Source organism: Cucumis melo, chromosome 2 (genome assembly GCF_025177605.1).
Source record: "Cucumis melo cultivar AY chromosome 2, USDA_Cmelo_AY_1.0, whole genome shotgun sequence".
In the NCBI taxonomy this organism is placed as follows: domain Eukaryota; kingdom Viridiplantae; phylum Streptophyta; class Magnoliopsida; order Cucurbitales; family Cucurbitaceae; genus Cucumis; species Cucumis melo.
Window position 1 is genome coordinate 18601759 of NC_066858.1, and position 21844 is coordinate 18623602.

The window sequence follows — 21844 nt, forward strand, 5'->3', positions numbered from 1 at the left end:
AAGTTTGATGTAGCTATACTTTGTGCAAGGTCTAATTTGCCCTTGCTGTTAGTGTTGTTAATAGGTTAATGGGCCAACCAGGAAAGGAGCATTGACAGGTTGTGAAGATAATTTTATGTTACCTTAAAGGTACATATGATGTTAGTCTAGTTTATAGGAATGAAAAAAAATGTTTGATGACTGGTTATTCTGAAAATAACTATGCTGGAGATGTTGGGAGGTCTATGACTAGGTTTATGTTCACTCTGGGTGGTTCTGTTGTTAATTGGAAGGCAAACTTACAACCTACAATTGCTTTTCTACTATTGAATTAGAGTGCATGACCTTGACAGAAGTTGCTAAAGAGGAAATATGGCTGAGAGGGTGAGTTGGTGACCTTGATTTACATCATGACCAAGTTATTGTATATTATGATAGGTTGAGTGCAACATACCTTACAAATTATCAAGTTCATCATGAGAGAACTAAGTACATTAATGTGAGATATCACTTCTTAAGAAGTGAACAAAGAGTTAAGGTGATGAAAATTAGTACTACAGATAACCTTGCTGATATGTTCACAAAACCGATTTCATGAGGCAAGTTCCAACATTGTTTGGACTTACTAAATGTTTTGACTTGTCAATGGTCTCTTATGAGACACTTTTGAGGCATGAAAGAGAAGACTGCATATGCCTGATAATGTTACTTTATGTTGCATTTGGCACTTTTCTGGTGCAATTTGGTAAATCAGTTATTTGGGAGAAAATTCAAGTTAAGGTGGAGATTTGTTGAAATGTCTTGAATTTGTTACGTGACACTACGAAATACCCAAAACGATTTAAAAGCTCTTAATTTTTCGTAGTTTTGTTAATGTAGTTACGATTTTGACCATAAAGTTTAAAAGTGCATATATAAACTTTATAACATAGTGGTGCTGTATTGTTTTCTAAAAATATTATCTCTAATAATATTTGTTCGCTCTTTACCCATAAAGGTAGCTAACACACTATTAGTGAACCACATATATTTGTGTGTTATTCTTCACGTTCTTTATTACTTACTTGTTAATTTTGTAACAATGGTTGTATTGTAGCACTTATTTGTCACACAAATCGTTGGAGAAATTCTTCTCCATTTGCAATAATTATGTACAAGAAGAAACATTAGTTGATGAAGGATGATTGTCCTACAAAAACTCTAAACAATATTGAGGATCTTTTATATGAACTACCAAGATGTGAAAATTTGGAACTCCACTTAGATATGATCTTGTACACATAGATCCAATCCTTCTTATCTTTGAGTCCCTTATGACATTGAGAAAGGTCACATCTCAATTGTAAAAGAGACATTAAACTCCTTGCAATTTCACTAGAAGTTTCTTTAGAGTAAATTACCACCTTCTACCTTAATCGATGGTTGGTTAATTTCATGGTTAAGTGGTTTAATTTGCTGAATTGGCATAAAAGTTTTGAAGTGGAAACTTAAGAAAACATAACTTATTTGAAAAATTCAAAGATCTATCAATTATACACCTCTACGAAGTAATAGATTGATATCTATAATCATTGGATCGAGATTCAATAACTATAACATATTCTTTTATAGATCAAAACTCTATTTTAGATATGCCCATTTTAGTTGGAACTGGCTCTATGTGATTGACTAATGTATATTGAAGATAAGAGTATAATTTAGTGTGATCTAATGTAAGCAAACACTATAAATACGTAACAAACTTATGGCGTTACAAGTATTGAATTCTAAGAGACTAGTTGTATAACTCAATTCTATCTTAAATAACACTAACAATGCAAAACAAGTGATAACTAGTAGAAATAAGTGATTGTGTGGTTGTGTGTTGAACATTAAAGTTAACAGTAGATGATAACAGAGACAATTATTGGTTAAATTTCATCTTGCAAGCAACATTGACCAACTTTAAACAAAAAAAAAAAATACTCTTATTGTCTTCGCACACCTAGACAAGAAAACGACCAAGCATGCTATGTGACCAAGATTGAATGTCGCTATGCGGTAAAAGGTGTCAAGAACCTCTATATGTTGAGGTTTGCGACAAAGCAACCCACGTGAGCAAGTGAATTAGGTTGAGTGCCTTGTGACCAAGAGAGGTTTAGGTGATCTAGTAGTGCTTTATGGAGTGGAAACCAAGTGTCTTAAGCATGCAAGAGCTCATTTTGCGATAAGTAGGAGGTATCATTGGTTTCCATGCACATACCACTATTAAGGTAACTTCATATAGCCATAGCTTTCATTTGACTCGTGCATTTTTTTCACAAATTGGTCTCAAAAGAACTATGATTGAGTCTAGTTTTTGGAGTAGGACTACCGGAGAGAAAGGTGTTGAAGAAGGAGTTCAACTTTTGAAGAAATTTAGCAAAGGTCATTTCTCATGTGAGTCCAGAGCACTCTTCAAAGATCTAAGACTATATAGCTCAATATGTGGAATTTGAAGCTGAAATTTTGAGGTTAGATAATTAAATATTTCTAAGAAACTTTATTGAAAGAAGTTTTCCATTAGGATGGTTAGATTTTAAGATATGAGCTTTGGAATTTAGGATTGAAATCTGGAAATGAATAGGGCTTTTAGGCAGAGAAGTTTGTGTAGTCGCGCGTTGGCCAAGCTTCTGGGAGGTTAGGCATTGTGTCGTACACGTGGAAGAGGTAAGGAGGTTATTTTGGAATGCTAAGCAAGCGCAAGATATAGCCCAATGCATAGTCAGACGACATGAGGCACACACTATAGAGTTATGTGGCAGGCTATGGGCGCTTAAAGGCATCAGAATGTGGCAAAGCTAAGCGGCCATGAGGCACACTGCCAGGCACCCTAATGGGCATGCATATGTCCATGTATCCTTTGCCGCTCATGCCCAGTGCCAGCCATGGCCTAAGTGTCATATTTTAGCCATTTTTTGTTTTTATATTTATTTTCCAATTTTTAAGTAAAGTTTGGGCTATTTCTAAATTAAGAGGATTAATTGAGGATCGAATACTCTTATTTCAGGTCAAGAAGAGACTGAAAAAATTAATATATAAGCCAAAGATTAGCTACCATCTATGAGTGACAAAAATGAGTTTAATGTTAATTTCTAAACATGATTTACTAGTAAATTTGTTTTTTTTATACACTGATTGTAGAAAGTTATTTCCAAAGCATGAGATTTAGCTAAGGAAGAGTTTAAGTTCAGCCTGAGATTTAAGAGAAGCATGTTTTAAGCTTGATGAGATTTATGAATATTTCAAGCAAACATGAGTTGTATTAAGTTTCTAAGTCTTTAAGCTTGAGTCTAATCTTATTAAAGCATGATTTACAAAGTATAGAGGTTTGTTGTATGCAAGAATTTATTTGAACACGTTGTTCTAGTTTAAGACAAAGTTTTAAAGCTTGTGATTTGAAAGCATGTTTTATTCTATAATTATGATACCTAGATAATTATAGTCCCAACAGGGGTGTTTCTTGTGCACCAAGGTCTGCTCTGATGAGGGCATTGAGTACACGCCTAGTTTTCCCATCACAAAGACTAGTTGGAGATGAAGGCTTCTTTGGATGCCTAGTTATCTATCTCTAGCAGTTATATTAAGATGAAGGCACTTCAGTATGCCTAGTTTTCCATCTCAGAGTTATACAGAGAATCAGGGTAAAAAAAAGAAAACAAAATTGTGAGAACCTGTTTATTTACTTTGCTATGTTTATTACTCTCAGTTTTGTAGCATGTTTATTTTGGAAAGCTAGTCGCTCACTAAGCTTTAGCTCATCATTTCAAAAAATGTTTACTTACTTTCCAGGTAGAGATTGTAAAGTCGGAGCCTGACATACCACCGCTTATCTGCTAGAGACTTTTAAGTTTCATTTTAATATTTCTTGTACCTGGTTGTGCATATTGTTTGTATATAAGTGTCAATACATTTAGAGTGAGTTGTGAGTTGTATAGAGTGTGTTTTATGGTTTGTTTTTATTGTCTATATAAGAAATGTTAAAACTTAGCTGTTTATAATATGAGCTACACTGCAGTTGTTAGAAGTTTATCACTTTGAGTTTTATTTGTTCTGCGTATTTCGATATAACCTAGAGGTTAGAAGTTAAAGTTAAGGGTCAGTGAGTATTGTTGAGAGGAGGATAATATTTGCTAGCTTCACATCGTCTCTTAGGCTTAGAGCAAGTAGTTTGGAAGAGGGTGTGATACCATGAACACATGAATTTTATTCTTACATATAGAATTCCCAATTAAAAGGTTTCAAACAATTTTTGAATTACTTTGAACTTATATAGGGGAGATGGTAACTTCAAAAGCATTAGAAAGACCTTCAAACATGACAATAACTTCAACAAGCTTCAACAATCCAATTATAGGAAAAAATCTCTCTAGGGCCACATAACATCTCCTTTGAGTCATGAAAAATGGCTCCAATCCTACCTCGTCATTAAGGATTGTGATATCAAAATTCAAATAACTATGAGAAGGGTATGCCAATGTCTAGCATCCTCAAGGATAAAAGGAGGACCAAAATATTACGAGTGAACACCCTAATAGTCAAGTGATATGAATAAGTTCAATGGTCACTAAATAGGGTCATACTTAGGAGGAGATGCTAATTGAGGAAAAAATGTTGAGTCATGCACGAAATTACAAAAGCAATGAGTAAGAAATATCATGATATCTACTAAGGTCAAAATCTCATAGGCCTTATAGAATAAAAAATATGTCAAAATATCACATGTAGCAAAGGGGAAGATTAAGAGGTTGGAGAGACTATAAGTGTTTACTTCCTTTGTGATACCAAAGAGCATGGATACTAAACTCATAAGCACAATGATATAATAGAAAATTCCCACAAACAATGATAGAGTGATTAATCAGAGGAAGGCCGTCCATGTTGGAAAAGAGTGAGATTATTAGATAGTATGTGACTCCATCTCAAAACCAATCAACAAGAGAGAAACCATCAATGCCTTCACTTTTATCGTGTACTTTACAAAACAAACAAGTCTACACATGTATGAAAATTAATGGGGTTAATTCTAAGACCAATATACTTGTTTAAAGAAGTGACAAAAACAGGGTCATGAGCAAATTTATTATAAAAATAACGTAAAATATAAATAAATGTAAAAAATAGAGAAAAGTGAAAATATTGACAAAAATAGGTGTGAAATCAATATTTCCATCCACATGGCGCAACATCCCACTGAGTTTAAATATTAAAGAAGCCATTGGCCTAATGGTTTTCTGTTATCAATGGTCAATATGCCTCATCTGATGTCTTTAGTTCAATTATGTTAGTTTGAAAAAAAGTTAAGTTGCAAAAAAAAAAAAAAAAAAAAAAATCCATACCGTAGAGAATTGAACCTAAGACAACATAAAATGAAGAATCATCATATTAATAGCAAAAAACCAGTAAACCAATGTCTTCCTTAAAACATAAAAGGTAGAAAGCTTTTTATATCTTAGATGAAAATTTTAGGTCCATGATTTCTTCCTTTGATGTGACAGTTCAAAGTAAACGATTGAGAAATGGTGTCAAATAGATGAAAATCGTGGAGCAGATCCACAATTTTAGCACCTAATTTTGTCAAATATTTTTCTTCTCCACTTTTATCATTATTTATTAAAATAATAATGTATTTTAAAAAATCAAATTAATGCATAAATAGTTTCAAAGATAATTGTAATAGTAAGTTTCATATAATATTGATTAAAAGCAACGTAGAGAATGATAAAGATCGATACATTTACTAAAATTTATAGTTTAAATAGATATAATTATTAGTTAGAGAATTTAATGGATGGAAAGTAAAAAATTTAGGAGGTATAAATTGATATATGTGGAAAAGAAAAGAAAAGAAAAGAAGAAGAAGAAAGCAGAAGAAGAAGATTGTTTTGTGTAGGGGAATAAAAGGAAAAAGAGGGGTTCTCCAAACAAATGTGGATTGTGAGCAATTTGACATTCGTAGGGTGGGTCCCCACGTTCCCAACAACATTCTTCTTTCTTTTCCTTCCTTCCCATTGCCTCCACTCTCTTTCAAAATTCCCACCGTTAAAACCTTAACGCCCCGCCGTTACTTACCTCCCCAAACCCCACAAAATTTGTATTTAATTCCCCAATTTCTCTTCTATCCTCTATCCATAATACCAATTATAAACTCATATCATCTTTTATCTTTTCAATTTCTAAAACACCTCATTCTCTAATTGTTTAGTTTTTTTTTTAAAAAAAATTTAAGTTTACTTTTATCTTGAATTTTCTTTATTTGTTATCTATATTATATTAATTGTTTGAAAAACCAAGTTAAAATTAAATAAATTGACTTTCAAAAGGTTGTTTTTGTTTCTAAAATTTGGTTAAATATTCAACGTCGCCAATGCTTGAGAAAGAAAACTATTATTTTATTGTATTGTTAAAAGAAAAGAACAAAAAGATGAGATGATTAGCCATGTTAATCGTTGAGATTTGAATTCAAATTTGATTTAATTTTTAGTTTCAGGGTGTTAGACACAATTTTGTTTATTAAATAACTATAGGTGTGTGATGTTGGTGTGTATAAATAAATTTGAAAGGAGATTAATTTTTAATAGTAATAAGAACAAGAAATCTGAATTAATTATAATTTTGAAAGTCCATTAATAAATGTTCTCATAAAAGAAACCGAAAGAGAATGATTAGTAGAAATAGGGTAAAAATCAGGCATATCAGAATTTAAAGACCAAATTAAACAAAAAGAAAAAAACTATAATGATTTGAAAATTAAGAATTAAACAAAAAATAGAAAGTATAGATAAAAGGTTTTGAAATTTAGATTTTAGAGTTTGTAAATCATAAGAATTCTCAAACCAAAAAAAAAAAAAAAAAAAATATATATATATATATATATATATATATATAAATATAATTTTGAAAATTTGATATAAATGGAAGCTATTACCGCCGAGGGTTCAACACCCAAAGGACAGTTTTTAGAGCACCTCACTATTCTAATCTCCTCGAGAAATTACAATATTAAAGAAAAAAAAAAAAAAAGAAAAGAAAAGAAAAGGTAAGAGCATTTCTTTTTTCTTTTTCCATTTTAGTTTGTCTTGTTATTCAGAGTGGGGGAGGAAGAGGAGAGGGGATTCATAGTGAGAAGAGAGAGAGGGTTTAGCTTGAAGATCTTGTCAGATCGAGCAACAACTGCTACCCAATCTTCCACATTATCTCCTTTCATTTTTCAGGTGTCTAATTTTTCTTCTTTTTCCTCCTCAAATCTCTGTGTTTCGATCTTTACTTTGCTTTTTCAGCTCTTTGTAATGGAATGGATGCCTCCTCTCAATTTCATTTCCTCTTCTTCTTTCCTCTTCATTTTCAGCTTTCACCCTCTCTGCTTGTTGTTTCCCTCTGTTTTCTTGCTGGGTTTTCGCTCTACCTCTCTATTTTACTTCTAATTTTGGTCTCTCTTGGAATTTTTGCTCTAATGTGGCTGAAATTCTTGTACTACTTCATTTTTGGATCTATGTTCGTGGTGGGTTTCTGCTCTTTCTGCTGTTTATGTTTTAATTTCTGGTCCTTCTAGTTTTATTTGAAGATTTTTGGAGTTCTTCTTGCTCAAATGTGAATCTAATTTTGGTTCTATTTGATATTTGTCCTTGTTTTCTTGGTGGGTTTTTTACTCTCTTAGTTTTTTATGTTCTAATTTTTGGTCCCTCTGGGTTTATTTGGAGATTTTTGGGGTTATTGGTAAAATGTGACTCAAATTTCCTTCCTATTTCATGTTTATCTCTGTTCTCTTGGTGGGGTCTTTCTCTCTCTGTTGTTTTGGTTCAAATTTTTAGTTTATCTGGGGTTTTTGAAAATTTCTGGAGTTCTTGCTCAAATATGATCTTGTTATTATATGATGTTTGTCTCTATGTTCTTGGGTTTTTTTTTTCTCTTGTAGATTTGAATTACGATTATAATTTTGGTCTCTCTTTGATTGGTTTCTCTTGCCTTTTGAAAGTTAGTGGTGGACAATGAATAATATTTGAATGTTTAGCCTTTTGTTTTGGTCAAAGGATTAAAGGTGTTCTTTGTGGACTTTGTGGCCTTTCATTTTCCATTAAGAGTGGTCGGTTGGTTTATTTGACTTAATGATGTCTTTTAAAGATAGCTTTACCTTTTGTTTGTTTCATTAGGATTTCAGTTTTCTTCTTTCCTTCGAAACTCACTTTGAATTCTTTCTTCTATCAGTAAGTCTTTGGCCATTTCTAATGATATATGTCCTCCTTTTTCTTGGTATTATTTTATTTCTATTGTTTTTTTATTTTTTACCTTTTTGGATGCTGTTGTTTCTCTTTCACATCCCAAGTTGTTTGTAGGTTTCTTAACAATAAAATAACAGAGAATTAAGGTTCTGGTCTTTAGATTTCGTCTTCTTTAAGCCTTGGCGTTTCTTCATCTCAGCTATCAAGAATTGAGCTTGGAGAAGTCCATTTTTGCTATAATAATGGAAAATTTCGTTTTATTTATGTTCTATTGTTCTAGTTTTTCTGAATTTCCCTATTATATGTATTTGGTCATATGGTTGCTGAATTTACAAATAACCTTGTTTATTTTTATCTCATGCTTTAGTTTGTTTGTTTGGAGATTTTGTATAGAGATTTTCTGATATCTCCATCTCCCCTAATTTCTCTGTATTCCTCTATTCAAGTCATTTTGTTTCTTTAAATCTTAGTTTAGTACATGAATTCTTCGCATGTGTTGTTCTCTTCTTCTTTTCCCTATACTTTAAAATTTTATGTCCTTGGATCTAAAGTTTTGGAAAGATTCACTTTCACCCTAGTACCTGGCTGGAACTGTGTTTAACTGATCGCCTTCTCAGGATCATGGGGAGGGAGCCAAGTGCTGTAGCAGTCGTACAAAAGCCAAATGGTGTTGCTCATGACATGGTACATGTTGCGCCGAGAGTTGCTCACCATGACATAGTTCATGTAGCACCGAGAGTTCCTGGTAGAAACATGGAGGCCAAGGACTATGAAGTAAAGGAATGTACTGAAGAAAACTTGATCATTGAAAAATATGATGAGAAGGTAGAGGTTTTAAGTATCAAAAGCACTAATGTTGATGGTGAGGAGAAATATGAGAAGTCTCGAGTTGAAAAGTTTGGTGAGTACAAGAAGTCGAGCCCTCTTGGATCAAAATCTCCAGGAAATATGAAGGGGCAATACACTGTTCCTCAGCCGTTTACATTGGAAACTGAAAAGCGTGGTCCGTGCGCACATAATATTGGAAACGATGCAACTAGCACCACTGGTGTCAACATTTCACCGAATCTGCAATCTCCTAGTGCTAAGAAGAACTCTCAGGTAATTAATATTCATAATTGGCTTCCTATATTTGGTTAACCTGGGGATTTGTTTGTTTTTACTTTTTGAGACCAAAGAATTGAAGTAAGAAAGAAATGGCTTTCTTCTCTATTTCATTTTGCTTCAAGACTTATACCATATCATGTGCAGTAATAAATGCTGTACTCGATTTTCCTAGGCTGACCCAATTTTTCTAGGCCGACCCTTATTAAATGACTGAGCTGTCTTTTGGGTTTAAGGGTGGGTACAATTTGGAGAGTAGTTCTGTTTCGGGTGAGCTCAGGCCACTTGAAGTTGGGATTTTGCAATTTTATTTCTCATATTGTTATTTTTTTTCTGTTAATTTCCATCTCTTATTTGGTTCTTTTCCTAATTCTATACTATATTTCTTTAAACTATGGTCGTCTTACCATTGGTGGATGGAACTGGCCCTTTTCTCGTAGCACCTCTTTCGAGGACCTTGGACTCTCCCAAAATGACTCTGTGTTCTACCTTGCCCCCTCACTCACTCAGTATATATCCAAGATTTCTCATGTAGTTACTAACATAATAGTGCTAATATTCTAACGCTTTACTATTTTACTTTGTGGGAAATCAATAATTAATTATGTAATTGTACGATTGCAAATGAGTTTTCGTCAGTAAAGCTAGAATGAAACAGTTTGGCAGTGATGATTAACGGTAAAAAATGTTTTCTTGTTTACAGCCAAATTCACCTCCTTCGTTAAGGAAGCACGTGCAGCTGGATAAAAAATACCACGATGAAGAAGATAATTGGTCCATCACTTCCTCGTATCCTCATTCACAACCAAATATATATATTTGCATTTTCACATTGTAAATTGTTTACACCTCTTTTTTGGCTTGTATGGTCCTTAGCCATGTTAAGTGTTGCTACTTCTGTGAAATCTAAGGTAACCGTCGGTGTTGCTCCAACTTTTCGATCAGCTAGTCGTGCCGAGAGAAGGAAGGAGGTAATTTAATTGACATTGCTTATTGCAAATATTCATAATGTTACAAATAAACATAGTTAAATTGCTAAATGCCTGTGATCTTAATTCTTTATTTTCCAGTTTTACCAAAAGTTGGAAGAGAAACACCAAGCTTTGCAGGCAGAGAAAAGCCAATATGAAGCCAGAACAAAGGTATCTTCCTTCACTTCCAGACTTCTATATCTTTGTCCGACTTTTCCAACAAGATCATTTCGTTAAATTTCCATTAAACCCAAAACCGTAAGAGTGATCGGTTATTTCACATATACTTTTCTATGTCTATTCTTAACGTGTCACACTTAAGCAGTAGCCTCCGGTATTAAATCTGATTCACGAAGTCCAACGTATAAGGAAGAGAATATATTTCCAAACCATTTTTCTCCATTTCTCTTCTGTGATTGCTTGTGTTAGATTCATCTTTAAATGATTGTGGAAGAAACTGTTAGAATCTGTTATTAGCACTGAAAAGGAAAAACACTTCATGATGTGATTTGATAGGAAGAGCAAGAAGCAGCCATCAAGCAACTGAGGAAGAGCTTAATCATCAAAGCAAACCCTGTGCCTACTTTCTACTATGAGGGACCCCCACCCAAAGTTGAACTCAAAAAGGTGAGAGTTTCATAATCAGTCTCTCTTCCTTCTACTCCAAGAATCATCAACTCATTACTAAATCTTTAAGTAACAACCCAGTCCTTTTTTGTAAGAATTCTTAACCTTTAGCTTCTACATGTTGGTCGTTGCAGCTGCCACTGACACGACCCAAGTCACCGAATTTTACCAGAAGAAGGAGCTGCGGCGATGCAGTTAACTCAAATATAGAGAAGGGAAAAGAATGTGGTCGAGTGAAACGACACAGCCTTGGAAGTATCAGAACAGACCCGACTAATGTTATGACAACTGCAAAAACAAAGGGGCTAATCAGCGGTCGGAATAGCGGTAGCAGGGTGAAAGAGAATAAGGAGACAACAAAAACAAGTGGTGCTAAGATTCCTGAGCAGAGAAGCAATTTGAATATAGCAGTTCAGTCATGAAGTTAGGAGTTTTATCTGACTTGAGAAAAAAGGGTTCTTCATCTTGTATTTGTTATTGTTGCCAAATGGATATTTCTAAAAGGAGTTGTCCTTTTTGTTTTCAGTTTTAACTGGATTTTGGTAATATGAAATTTGTAAATGTTTTGTAGTTATGATTTGTACTGACAAATAGCTTACTAGTTGTGTTTAGAGAGTGTGTGTCTGATTACTACTATTTTTTTTTTCCTTTTTGGGAAGATTTCACAGTTGAGAGAAGATAGCACAAGAGAAATAGAATAGCATCAATGTATGGTTTCTTTGTCGCAAAATCTTTATGCTAAAGATTTCGGGTTGCTAGTCGAAGTTAGATTTTGAATGTCACTTCTCGAATGTTAAGAAGGATCAGTTTGTTTCACAGGTTTTGCTAAGACTGGTATTCATTGTTTGACACCCAATTTTATTTTTAAATTTAGATTTAATCTCCTGACAACTTTTGAATCCATCCACATGGATATTCTAATATAAACTGATCTCGTTCTTTTCTGTTGTATCTGTTCTTAGTAGACAAAGAACATTGGAACTAATAAATGTGTTATCAAATTGAATTTTGAAACTTGTTATTGTGAAGGAATTCTTCAAATAAAAATGTATAGCTTACTGATATATTTAACAGAAATGGAAGGGAAAACAGAAAATATGCACAAACTAAAACAATTTTTTACTTTTTTACCAGCACAACAAATTTAGATACATCTAATACACTACATAAATCACCATAAACTTCTACGGCCAACATCACAATACAAAAAAATTAAATACAAACAGATTTTACCAAAGCAACATGAAAAATAATAAATCATGTAACAATAAATTCCAGACCAATTCTCGTGTTTCCATTGGTAGGTTCAACTAAATTATTTTGAAAAATATGGGATATTCATTATTCACATACGGAGCAATGCCAATGTAAACTAAAGACTGAAACTAAGCAAGTGAATTTTCAAACACACAAGCCCGCACGAGCGGCATGGTTTGGAGGGTCAGCAACACGAGTTGACGTGCCGTGGGGCTTCAGGCAAGGTCGTAGAGGGGGATTGGGCGGCAGCGCAAGCGGAGTGCGGTGTGGAATGCTGGTTTTCATGAAGAAGAAAGGAGAATTAGGGGTGGCGGTAACACTTTAAAGAAGGGGAAAAGCTTTTTTAACTTTGTATATATGTCCAATATTAGCCTTAAATAATTTAAGCATTCCAAGACTTTAATGCCCTTTTAAATCGACATTGTAACTTAGTCTTCAACGTAGGTTTAAAACTAATATGAAACACCCACATTTTAGAAATCGACATTGTCTATTTTGATTCTTCAACAGACATCAAAAGTCATATATCTTGTAGAGGTCGTTTGAGCTCCGTTTTGGGCAATTCGAATTGTGTTTTGAATTTGTAATTTTAAGCTTTACATATTAGTCGCTTTAAAAAACTAAAATTGTTAATAAATAAAATCTAAGTTTGTTATTATCAAAATATTGATTAATTAATTAATTAAAATGAATTAATTTGAGATTAAGGGTAAAAATGTCAACAAAGCAAATAATTCTCAAGTGAGATTAATAAAGTTTTTGCCCAATCTTATAAGGCATATGGGTGACTCATCACACTATGACCGATGTCATGAAAAGCGCAGACAGTAACAGAAACAAGTAAAACACTAATAAAAAAAGTAAAGGTAAGAATGACACAAAGGTTGGTAACCTAATTCAGTGTTATACTACCTACGTTAACGTGGGTAGAGAAATATGGGCAGATTTTAAGGAAAAGGTAGACATGGCCGACGGTTTTTTTTTTTTTTTTGCGTGGGCATGCTTTGTGGCCAAAACCCCATCATCTTTTCATTTGCCCACGTTATTGACGTTATGTCGGCAGAACTGCCTATTCTAATTAAAATCGTGGGCAAAAAAGATATCAACAAAATAGACTTTCTGACCACGTTTGTTTCGTAGGCAGAAATTGCTTCTACTAACGAAAATATTTTTGTCTGCAAAAATAAATTTTCTTTCCATGCTAAATTCGTCGGCAAAAGTATATATATGCATATGTCAAATATTTTTTTTTTATAGAAATTTGATTATTGGCCACGAATGATTCGTTGGCAGATAATATTTATTCCTTTTTTGCCCATGTACAAAACATCGCCAGAGCTTTCTAATTGCCAACATATTTCTAGCAACATAAAAAACATGGAAAAAAAATTAATTTTTTCACATTTATTATTAATATTATATACTTCTAGATTAATTTTCAAATATATAATGGAATTTTCTGGTGATAACAAAATATATTGAACATTGCAACAAAGAATTTAAAAATTAAAACAACCATTAATACTTTGTCAAAATATGACAAACCAAAGTTCTTTAGTGTGTCAAGGTACACGAGTATATTAATTTTCATTAGCATACTAAAATGAACAAAAAGGTGAGTGTTTGAAGGTGCATCTTCTTTCTCTCCTAGATCCAACTTTTTTCTTTGAATGTTAACATACTTTTGTTCCCATTTTACAAGTTCATTGGTTTAACTTTTCATTTGCTTCTTTAAGATATGCCATTTCATTCTTCTCCTTCTCACTTGTAGATGACACATTACTACCTAATGGTTCACCACTTTGCATTGAGCGGCATCCTAATACAATTTTGCATTCATTCACACTAAATATTGTTTGAATACCATCTTTAGCTGACTCTACAATGATTCGTTGCATTTCTAACTATACGAAAGATGTAGTTAGATTAAATATATTGAATAACACATAAATTTCTTTAGTCGTGATAAAACAAACTTACTTATGCATATTTTGCCTTATCTTTGTTTTCTATAAAAAGAATGCAATTGAGATAAAAAAAAAAGTACATACAATAGTACAAAAGATAATTACAATCCATAATACCAATTCATATCAAACTTGGAGGAATGACTTCGCCTAATGACATGATTGAAATTAACAGCGGAGCAACTTCTTCTGTATGTCTCTTATTTTTTTCTAATTGAAGTAGTGATAGAAACAAGTATGACATATTCATATAAAACAATTTATAAAACTAAGAAAAACATACCTTCCATTCATCTGTTTTCCATCTATCACACATAATGTTCCAATCCTCATGTGTTATCTTGTCTGGTGGATTAGTACGAGTACTAAATTCTCTAAAGATATTTTGCATCTTTTCTTCCAAGTATTTTCTCACAACCATGTTAGTGGAGTCAAATTAAAAATGTGTCTGCCTATTCAATAATATATGTATAAATGGACCACTTTTACATTTAAACCAGTATAAGAATGCATAAAAAAACATAAACGTACCTCCAATCGATCAATCACGAGCTTCGTTACGCCGGTACAACCTTCTAGTTTTCACAACTCAATGGAATGGTGTTTTGAACTGCGGTACCAATGCCTAACACAATTTTAGAGCAAATTATGATATTAAGAAGATTGTAGTGAGAAGATGAACTGGATATGGACATAATTCAAATAAGATTTCATTCTTGAACAAAAATTCATTTATTTATTTATTTCATCTATTCCCCCTACTAAATGACTGAAAGTGGGTTGAGCAACAAGTCCAGACTGATCTTCCAACTTTATTACCATTGAGAAAGGGAGAAGATGAAGAATGCAGGGAGTATGAAATTTCATGAGTCCGGAGGCTATGGAAATCTCTTTTTTTTGTTCTCGAAACAAAAGATCTTGGAAGTCCTTTCAACCTGCCCTCTTGTTTTGACTTTCATGTGCATGTGATAAATGGTGGAAAAACTCTTCTCTTTCTACTTAGGAGAGGGTAGCCAATAGGGATAATAGGTGAGAATGAAGCTGCCGATTTCTTGTATGAGGCCTATTGAGAAATTAGTCGAACCTTGGCTAGGGAAGGACTGGCTAATGACTCTTTCCCTACTTTTAACCTATGAAAGAGAAAGATCTCCAACTCGACCGTAACCAATAAGTTGATATGAACAAAAGAAGATCAAGGAAGATGGATTTTTTCCTTTATCTTCGTTAATCTTAATCTTGATTTTTCCATGTTTTCCCACAAACTAGTCAAATTCTATGTTATGAACACACCCTCTCACACCACTTTCTTGTTTTTTAGTTCGTGATTGAGATCCTAAAAGAAAAAAACTTTAGATAATTTCAATAACATATAAGAAATAAACTAACATAAAATATTAATAACTGAGATCCTCGTGTCGTCTTGATGAGTGGAAGGGTTGACTGGTGGAGTGTTTATTTGTTCAACTTCAATAAATGCTAGTTGTGCTCCATCTAGACATACCATTACACTGCAAAATCAACTATTAGTGATTAGATTTTAAAACAACATGTCATAAGTAAATTTATTAAACATATAATATTCATTACCATCTGAATCTAAATATTGAACTCTTTCTAAGCCCTCTTCACAAGATGATTCTAGTTGTTCAAGTTCGTCGTCATTTATAAAGTCGTCATTGATTGGGGATTGTTCTTGGTTATCTATCTCTTGATGATCAGAAATAGTAGGCTCATGTCGCCTCACAAAACGGGATATCGTGTATAGATTTCTCGACCCCAATTGAACTAGATGCTTCTAACTACTAAAGCCTGTCATCTTCTAATTCTTTAATTTCTGAAACCTCCCATACTTATTTATTTTGGACAATTTGCACAACTTTCCAGTTACTCCAAAGTTTTGGGTCGTGAATATAGAAAATTTGCTCAGCTTGAGTAGCTAATATGTATAGATCATCAGTGTACCAAAAACGAGAAGCATCGATTATTTTCAACCCTAAATCACAATGAAATTTGTTTTTCTTAACGTAACATTCGTATCAAACCAATTACATTTGAATAGACATATACATCTACACTTAGGATAGTATTCTAAGTCCTAGATCTCTTGCAATACACCATATTAATAATTTATTTTGTCAGTTTTGGTTTTCTCCATATGCCATGATTCCACTATTCTGAGTAGTCCGATGATTGCCACGCTTTATTGAATGAAAACGTAACCCATTTACAAAGCAACCACTGTAAGTGTGAACTTGATTAATAAGCCCCAACACTATAGAGTAAAGATCATCAGGTGCTTCACCTCTTTCACGTAATGAACACATCTACATAATATTATTATAAGGTTAGAATAACTACTAATAGTTCAATAGTAAAATAATATACTTCGATGTTGAAAGAAACACTTACATGTGCTCTAAACCAATCAGGAATTCTAATCGGTGCCTTCTAATCCATCATCTCCTCTAGTATTTATCAAGCTCAAATGGTCTCTACTTAGTAATCATATCAAACATTTAAAATTTTTTGACTTAGTCATATAGAATATGAACTAACAAGTAAATGAGTATATGAACTTATAATTATACAAAATGTATCTGGGACACAATTCTATTTGAGAATAGTTGTTCAGAACATACCAATGGCACATTTATTTCTCATTTTTAGATATCGCCCTCATAACTGACCCTTCATTAGTCGCACATCCTATATAAATACATCAAACTCCCTAGAACCAAGTTGTTTGTTCATTGAGTCATCGTTTAGTGGATTCCTATTGAATCTCATTTCTATTCCTATTAGATACGTCGAATAGAAGGTCAAACATTCATTCATACTGAACACTTTTACTATGGAACCCTCGAGATGAGCTTTGTTCCATACATATAGTCTTAATGTTCACAAGTTTCTCTTTATAGGATATATCCAACTATAAGCTTATTGGACCAATAATCTTTGTCTTAGCCGATAAATGAACTACAAGATGCATCATTACGTCACAAAATGCAGGTGGAAAAATTGTTTCAAATTTGTAGGGTATGAGTACAATATCAGCTTCCAGACGGTTCAAGTCACTGAAACGTATTTTCTTCGCACATATATCACTAAAGGAATTACATAACTCAACAATAGTTGTACACTCATCTTTATGTAAGTACACTCGTATAACAATGTGAATAAGTCGTTGGAGTAAAATGTGAGAGTCATGAGTCTCCCCATAATTTTCCATCATTGACACTCACGCATCATGATATATTTGAGATAAGTCCATCATTAATTAATTTCGAGAACTTACAAAACTCTATTATTTCGCTAGCAGTTAAAGTATATGTAGCTTGTGGTTTTACTAGCTTAGTTTCTTGCCTTTGCAAATGTAATTCCTTTCATATATTAAAGTCTTCTAGATCTAAATAGACATTGATTGTGTCCTTTATTTTACTATAAATATTTAATAAAGTGTCAAAAAAGTTATAACAAACATTTTTTTTTCAATATGCATAACATCCAACTTATGCCTTAAAAGAAGTTTAGACCAATACGAAAAGTTCAAAGAATATACTTTTCTTACTCCAATTAATAACACACTTTCTTTATTTGTCTTGATGGACGCTTACTAAACACTAGAAAGTTGATGGAGTTTATTTGTTGTAAGATCTTCTCTCCACTCATTACAATTGGTGGAGGCTTGCATTTGGGTTTTTCATCATGTTGTCGACTTTGACGCCAACTATGATCAAAAGGAAGATAACATCGGTGTCTCATAAAATATATTTTTTCTTTTATCCCAAATGACATATCTTCTTTACAAGTAGGGAATGCTTGTATCCTTTCGTACTTCATCCCGATAAGTCACCATATGTAGGAAAATCATTGATGATCCACAACAAACATCCATGTAATCGAAAGTACTCCTCATCTGTACAGTTAAAGGTTTGCAAACCATTATTCCACAACTCTTTCAACTCATTAATTAAGGGCTGCAAATATACATCAATCTTTTTTCCATGAGATTTGGGTCGAGGTACAAGCAAAGACATAAAAAAAACTAGATTCCTTCATGCACATCTAAGGCGTCGAATTGTATGGTATAAACACCACTAGCCATATGCTATATGTAGTACGCATATTCCAAAATGGATTAAAACCGTTTGAAGCTAAGCCTAAATGAAGATTTCTTGACTCTGAAGAAAATTGAGAAAATTTTCTATCGAAGTACTTCCATCTTGTAGCATCAACTGGATGTTGTAAAACATCCTCTATGTCAACTTGTTTATCCTTATGCCATCTCATCTTAGAAGCGATATGTTTTGATAAAAACATTCATTTCAACCTTGGAATTAATGGAAAGTGACGTGAAATCTTATTTGGAATCTTCTTTCCTTTTTCACTATTTGTTTTACATCAAGATTCATCGCATATAGGATAACTTTGACAATTAGCAAGTGTTTTTTTTTGGAATAATACACAGTCATATTTGCAAGCATAGGTAGAATCATATCCTAACCCTAAGTCACATAATTTTCTCTTAGCTTCGTAAAATGTTCTAAGTATAGGTCAACCAATTGGACATGCATTTTTCAACAGTTCTAGTAGCATATCGAACGATTTGTTGCTTCAATTATTGAGAACCTTGATATGCATTAACTTCACCAAAAACTTTAATGAGGAATATTTGGTACATATCCAAGATATAATAGGTTACGTGCTTCATTCATCAACTCCTAAAAAATGTTAGTACTATCCATTTCATCGACATCTTCTTGAAATTCATCATCAAAACCATCTCCATCATCAAAATTTTCTTCCCTTGTTATCATTGATCCTTGAAAATCAGTTAAAAGATCTAAAATATCATTGTCCTTATCGTCAACATTAGAATCTCTACTTAATTTACCACCTTCTAATGAAGTAGCACCCCGTACAAATCGAGATAACACTACAAGAATTTTGGGCTCTGGCGACAATTTTTTATGACAACGAAAAAAATATAGACAAAGATATGACATGCCGACGTAATTTCATTGCGTGGGTACATTTTCATTTTTACTAACAAAGATATATACGTGGGTAAAAAGTTGTGTATTGCGTGGGAAAATCATCGTTTTTGCCAATGAAAATATATATGTGGGCAAAAAGTTGTGTGGTTTAAAGAAAATTTTTTAAGTTGGATTTTTGACGACGTTTATTTTAGTTTATAGTCACGTATCATGTGTGGGCAGATATTTCAAATATTTATCGAAGTAATTTAAGTGGCAAAAAATCAACCTTTTTATACATATTTATGCCAATGCAAAATGTATGCATATGGCGACGCAAAAAAAAAAAAAAAAAAAAAACGTTGGCATAAATTTGAAAAACAAAAAATCCTTAAATTTGCCGGTATAAATTTGTCGCAACAGTCCACGTTCTACTCCTTTGCCGTAATGCAATCCACGATCCCCTCCCTTGCCACAACAATCCACAAACCTCGATGCAATAATCGTTACATGCTTGTTACAGTCGTCGGACGCTCGTTGCAAATTATAGACCGATTGATGAATGTTCTTCTTCTAGCCCTATTCTCTATGTTTGCAAACTATGGATCGATCGACAGAATCAGCCACCCCATAATTGCCGCAGTTTTTGCCCATTTTGGCCATGTGAAAGGTGTTTACACCATCGATGATACTGGTGCTCGTGTCATCATATGTTCCTCTGAAGAATCCAGGGTCTGGGCCGCTCTTAAGACGTTTCATGGCCACTCTTGCCCTCTCCTTAGAGGTCGGACTTTGCATGTACGTTATTCAATAATCACACCATCCATTTCATAACCTAATGATTTTATTTCAGTTTCTTTGTCTACTTCAGAGCTGGACATTCCCGAACTTTTTTTATTACACGATTTTGTCAATTCTAAAGAAGAGGAGGTAAGCGTTTTAGTTGGATTATGAGGACTAGAGAAGGATTTAGTTTTGCTTTGTGTTTTTTTTTTGCACTCCCTTTGTTTAATTGTTATTCATTTTTTGTGGTTTTGAAGGATTTTCTTAGGAAAGTTAATGCTCGACCTTGGAATAATCTGGCGAAACATGGAGTTCAGCATTATGGGTATGAGTTTTGTTATTAAGTAAGTGGCAGGACTTTGTCTTTTCCTTCTTCCTAATTGCTCTTGTACTGAATGATTGTGCATCGTTAGGATTTGTGCGTCATGTGAATCAGTTGCTTTTGTCTGTGTATTTTTTTTCTTTCTAGACGAGGAATGTTAATACTAAACATTAGTTGGAGGAACTTCCATCATTTGTTTTTCATGTAGTTGATAAGATCTCCATGTTTCCAAACGTCGAGGACGTTGCAGATGCTTCTCTTGACCAATTGACGGTAGGCTCTCTGTTTTTTATGATCTCGAAACTTAGTTCCTTGTAATTGGTTAGTTTCTTGTACAATCTTTGAGGAGTTTTCAAAATCTCTAATTTAGCACTTTCTATGTTCTTTTGTAGACTGTTTCAAGTAACTTGCTTGAAGAAAATTGTTTTCATATATGACCAAGACAATTTAAAAGAAGTTTGTTCTTCAAATCTTTATTACCTTGTTCTTCAATTTTTGATGTGACCTTTGGGCTGCTTATTCATGATTAAGTTGTAAATGTAATGAAAAACACACCTTTCTTACCACTTACCAGTAATAAAGTTAGACCAAATTATGTTCCTGGACCATTTGCTCGCAGATTTTGAATTATACTCAAGTAGAGAGGTACCCTAAATTTGTTGCTTCTCCAATGATAAACCCATTTATTATATAAAGAGGATATTTCATACATAAATAAGTGGCGCTCTACTCCATCCAATGTTTATGTGATTGAATTTTGACAATACTTACATGAGCACCTAGTTTTCCCCACATCAATAACATGACACTTAGCCACTTCCATAAATTGAGCGACTGCATCAATATATAATCACTTGAAAACCTATTTTTTTAGTTAAAAAGTGTATGCAACACTTTAAATCCCTCATATATTTAATTAATATTTTATTATATACCTGTTGAATAAGAAATTATGGAACTAATAACAAATTATGGAACTAATAACAAATGACCGTATCATTTGTTAAAATAATTGAATTTGGGATTAACTAAAAAATGACATGTGTTCCAAATTAAAATTAAATACATAAATTGGCTAATTCTGATGATGTCACATGTCTTTATTATGACCATTGGATTAAGTTAATTAATTTGGTCCAATTAAATATTATTTACTTGGGCTAAACTTCAATTGAGCAAAAAAAAAGAAGCTTAATTTAGCCTAAAGGTTAAATATGACCCAAATTTATATGGTTGAGCTCATGGGTCTAGTCCATGAACCAATTAGGCCCAAGTCCATAAAATCCCACAAAGAGAACTCTGTAAATAGAGGAGTTCTCTTCATGTGTAAGGGTTGAAAATTTTTTACTCTAGAAGGTTTTGAGAGAATTCTCCAAAGAGCCAAATGACTCCTTAACTCCTGAAGTCGACTACCCTCGAAGATTGAAGTTCATTTGAAGATACAAGCTTTCTTTTAAGACTCCAACTTCAAAAACATCATGTGCTCTATTTTCTCAAATCAAGCATAAGCCTCCAGTTGAGAAAGAATCAGAGAATCAAATTCTAGAGATCGAACCACATCGCATCAAATCAACACAAGTACAACATTAACACAAGTTCAACTCTACGAATCAAATTTCTT

The 21844-nt window shown here is 33.1% G+C and overlaps 1 protein-coding gene across 5 annotated transcripts; it reads left to right on the forward strand.

Moving 5' to 3' along the window:
• Positions 1-6948: 6948 nt before the first annotated feature.
• On the forward strand, positions 6949-11529 carry LOC103501006 (protein WVD2-like 2). Of its 5 annotated transcripts, none has more exons than XM_051081819.1 (7): positions 6949-7211; positions 8834-9317; positions 10024-10109; positions 10207-10291; positions 10391-10462; positions 10808-10918; positions 11053-11529. In XM_051081819.1, exons 2-7 carry the CDS (start codon positions 8838-8840, stop codon positions 11338-11340), a joined length of 1122 nt encoding a protein of 373 aa, XP_050937776.1. In that variant the 5' UTR covers positions 6949-7211; positions 8834-8837; the 3' UTR covers positions 11341-11529. The 5 variants fall into 5 exon arrangements, with proteins under 5 accessions (XP_050937776.1, XP_050937775.1, XP_008462704.1 ...); XM_051081818.1 differs by having other exon boundaries at positions 7049-7498; XM_008464482.3 differs by lacking the exon at positions 6949-7211 and adding an exon at positions 8083-8201.
• The last annotated feature ends 10315 nt before the right edge of the window (positions 11530-21844 follow it).

Excerpts from the sequence above, each read along its gene's own strand:
- LOC103501006 (XM_051081819.1), top strand. The coding sequence starts at position 8,838 with ATGGGGAGGGAGCCAAGTGCTGTAGCAGTCGTACAAAAGCCAAATGGT. Across the intron at positions 9,318-10,023 it reads GTGCTAAGAAGAACTCTCAG|CCAAATTCACCTCCTTCGTT; the intron begins GTAATTAATATT and ends TCTTGTTTACAG. Across the intron at positions 10,292-10,390 it reads GTGCCGAGAGAAGGAAGGAG|TTTTACCAAAAGTTGGAAGA; the intron begins GTAATTTAATTG and ends TTTATTTTCCAG.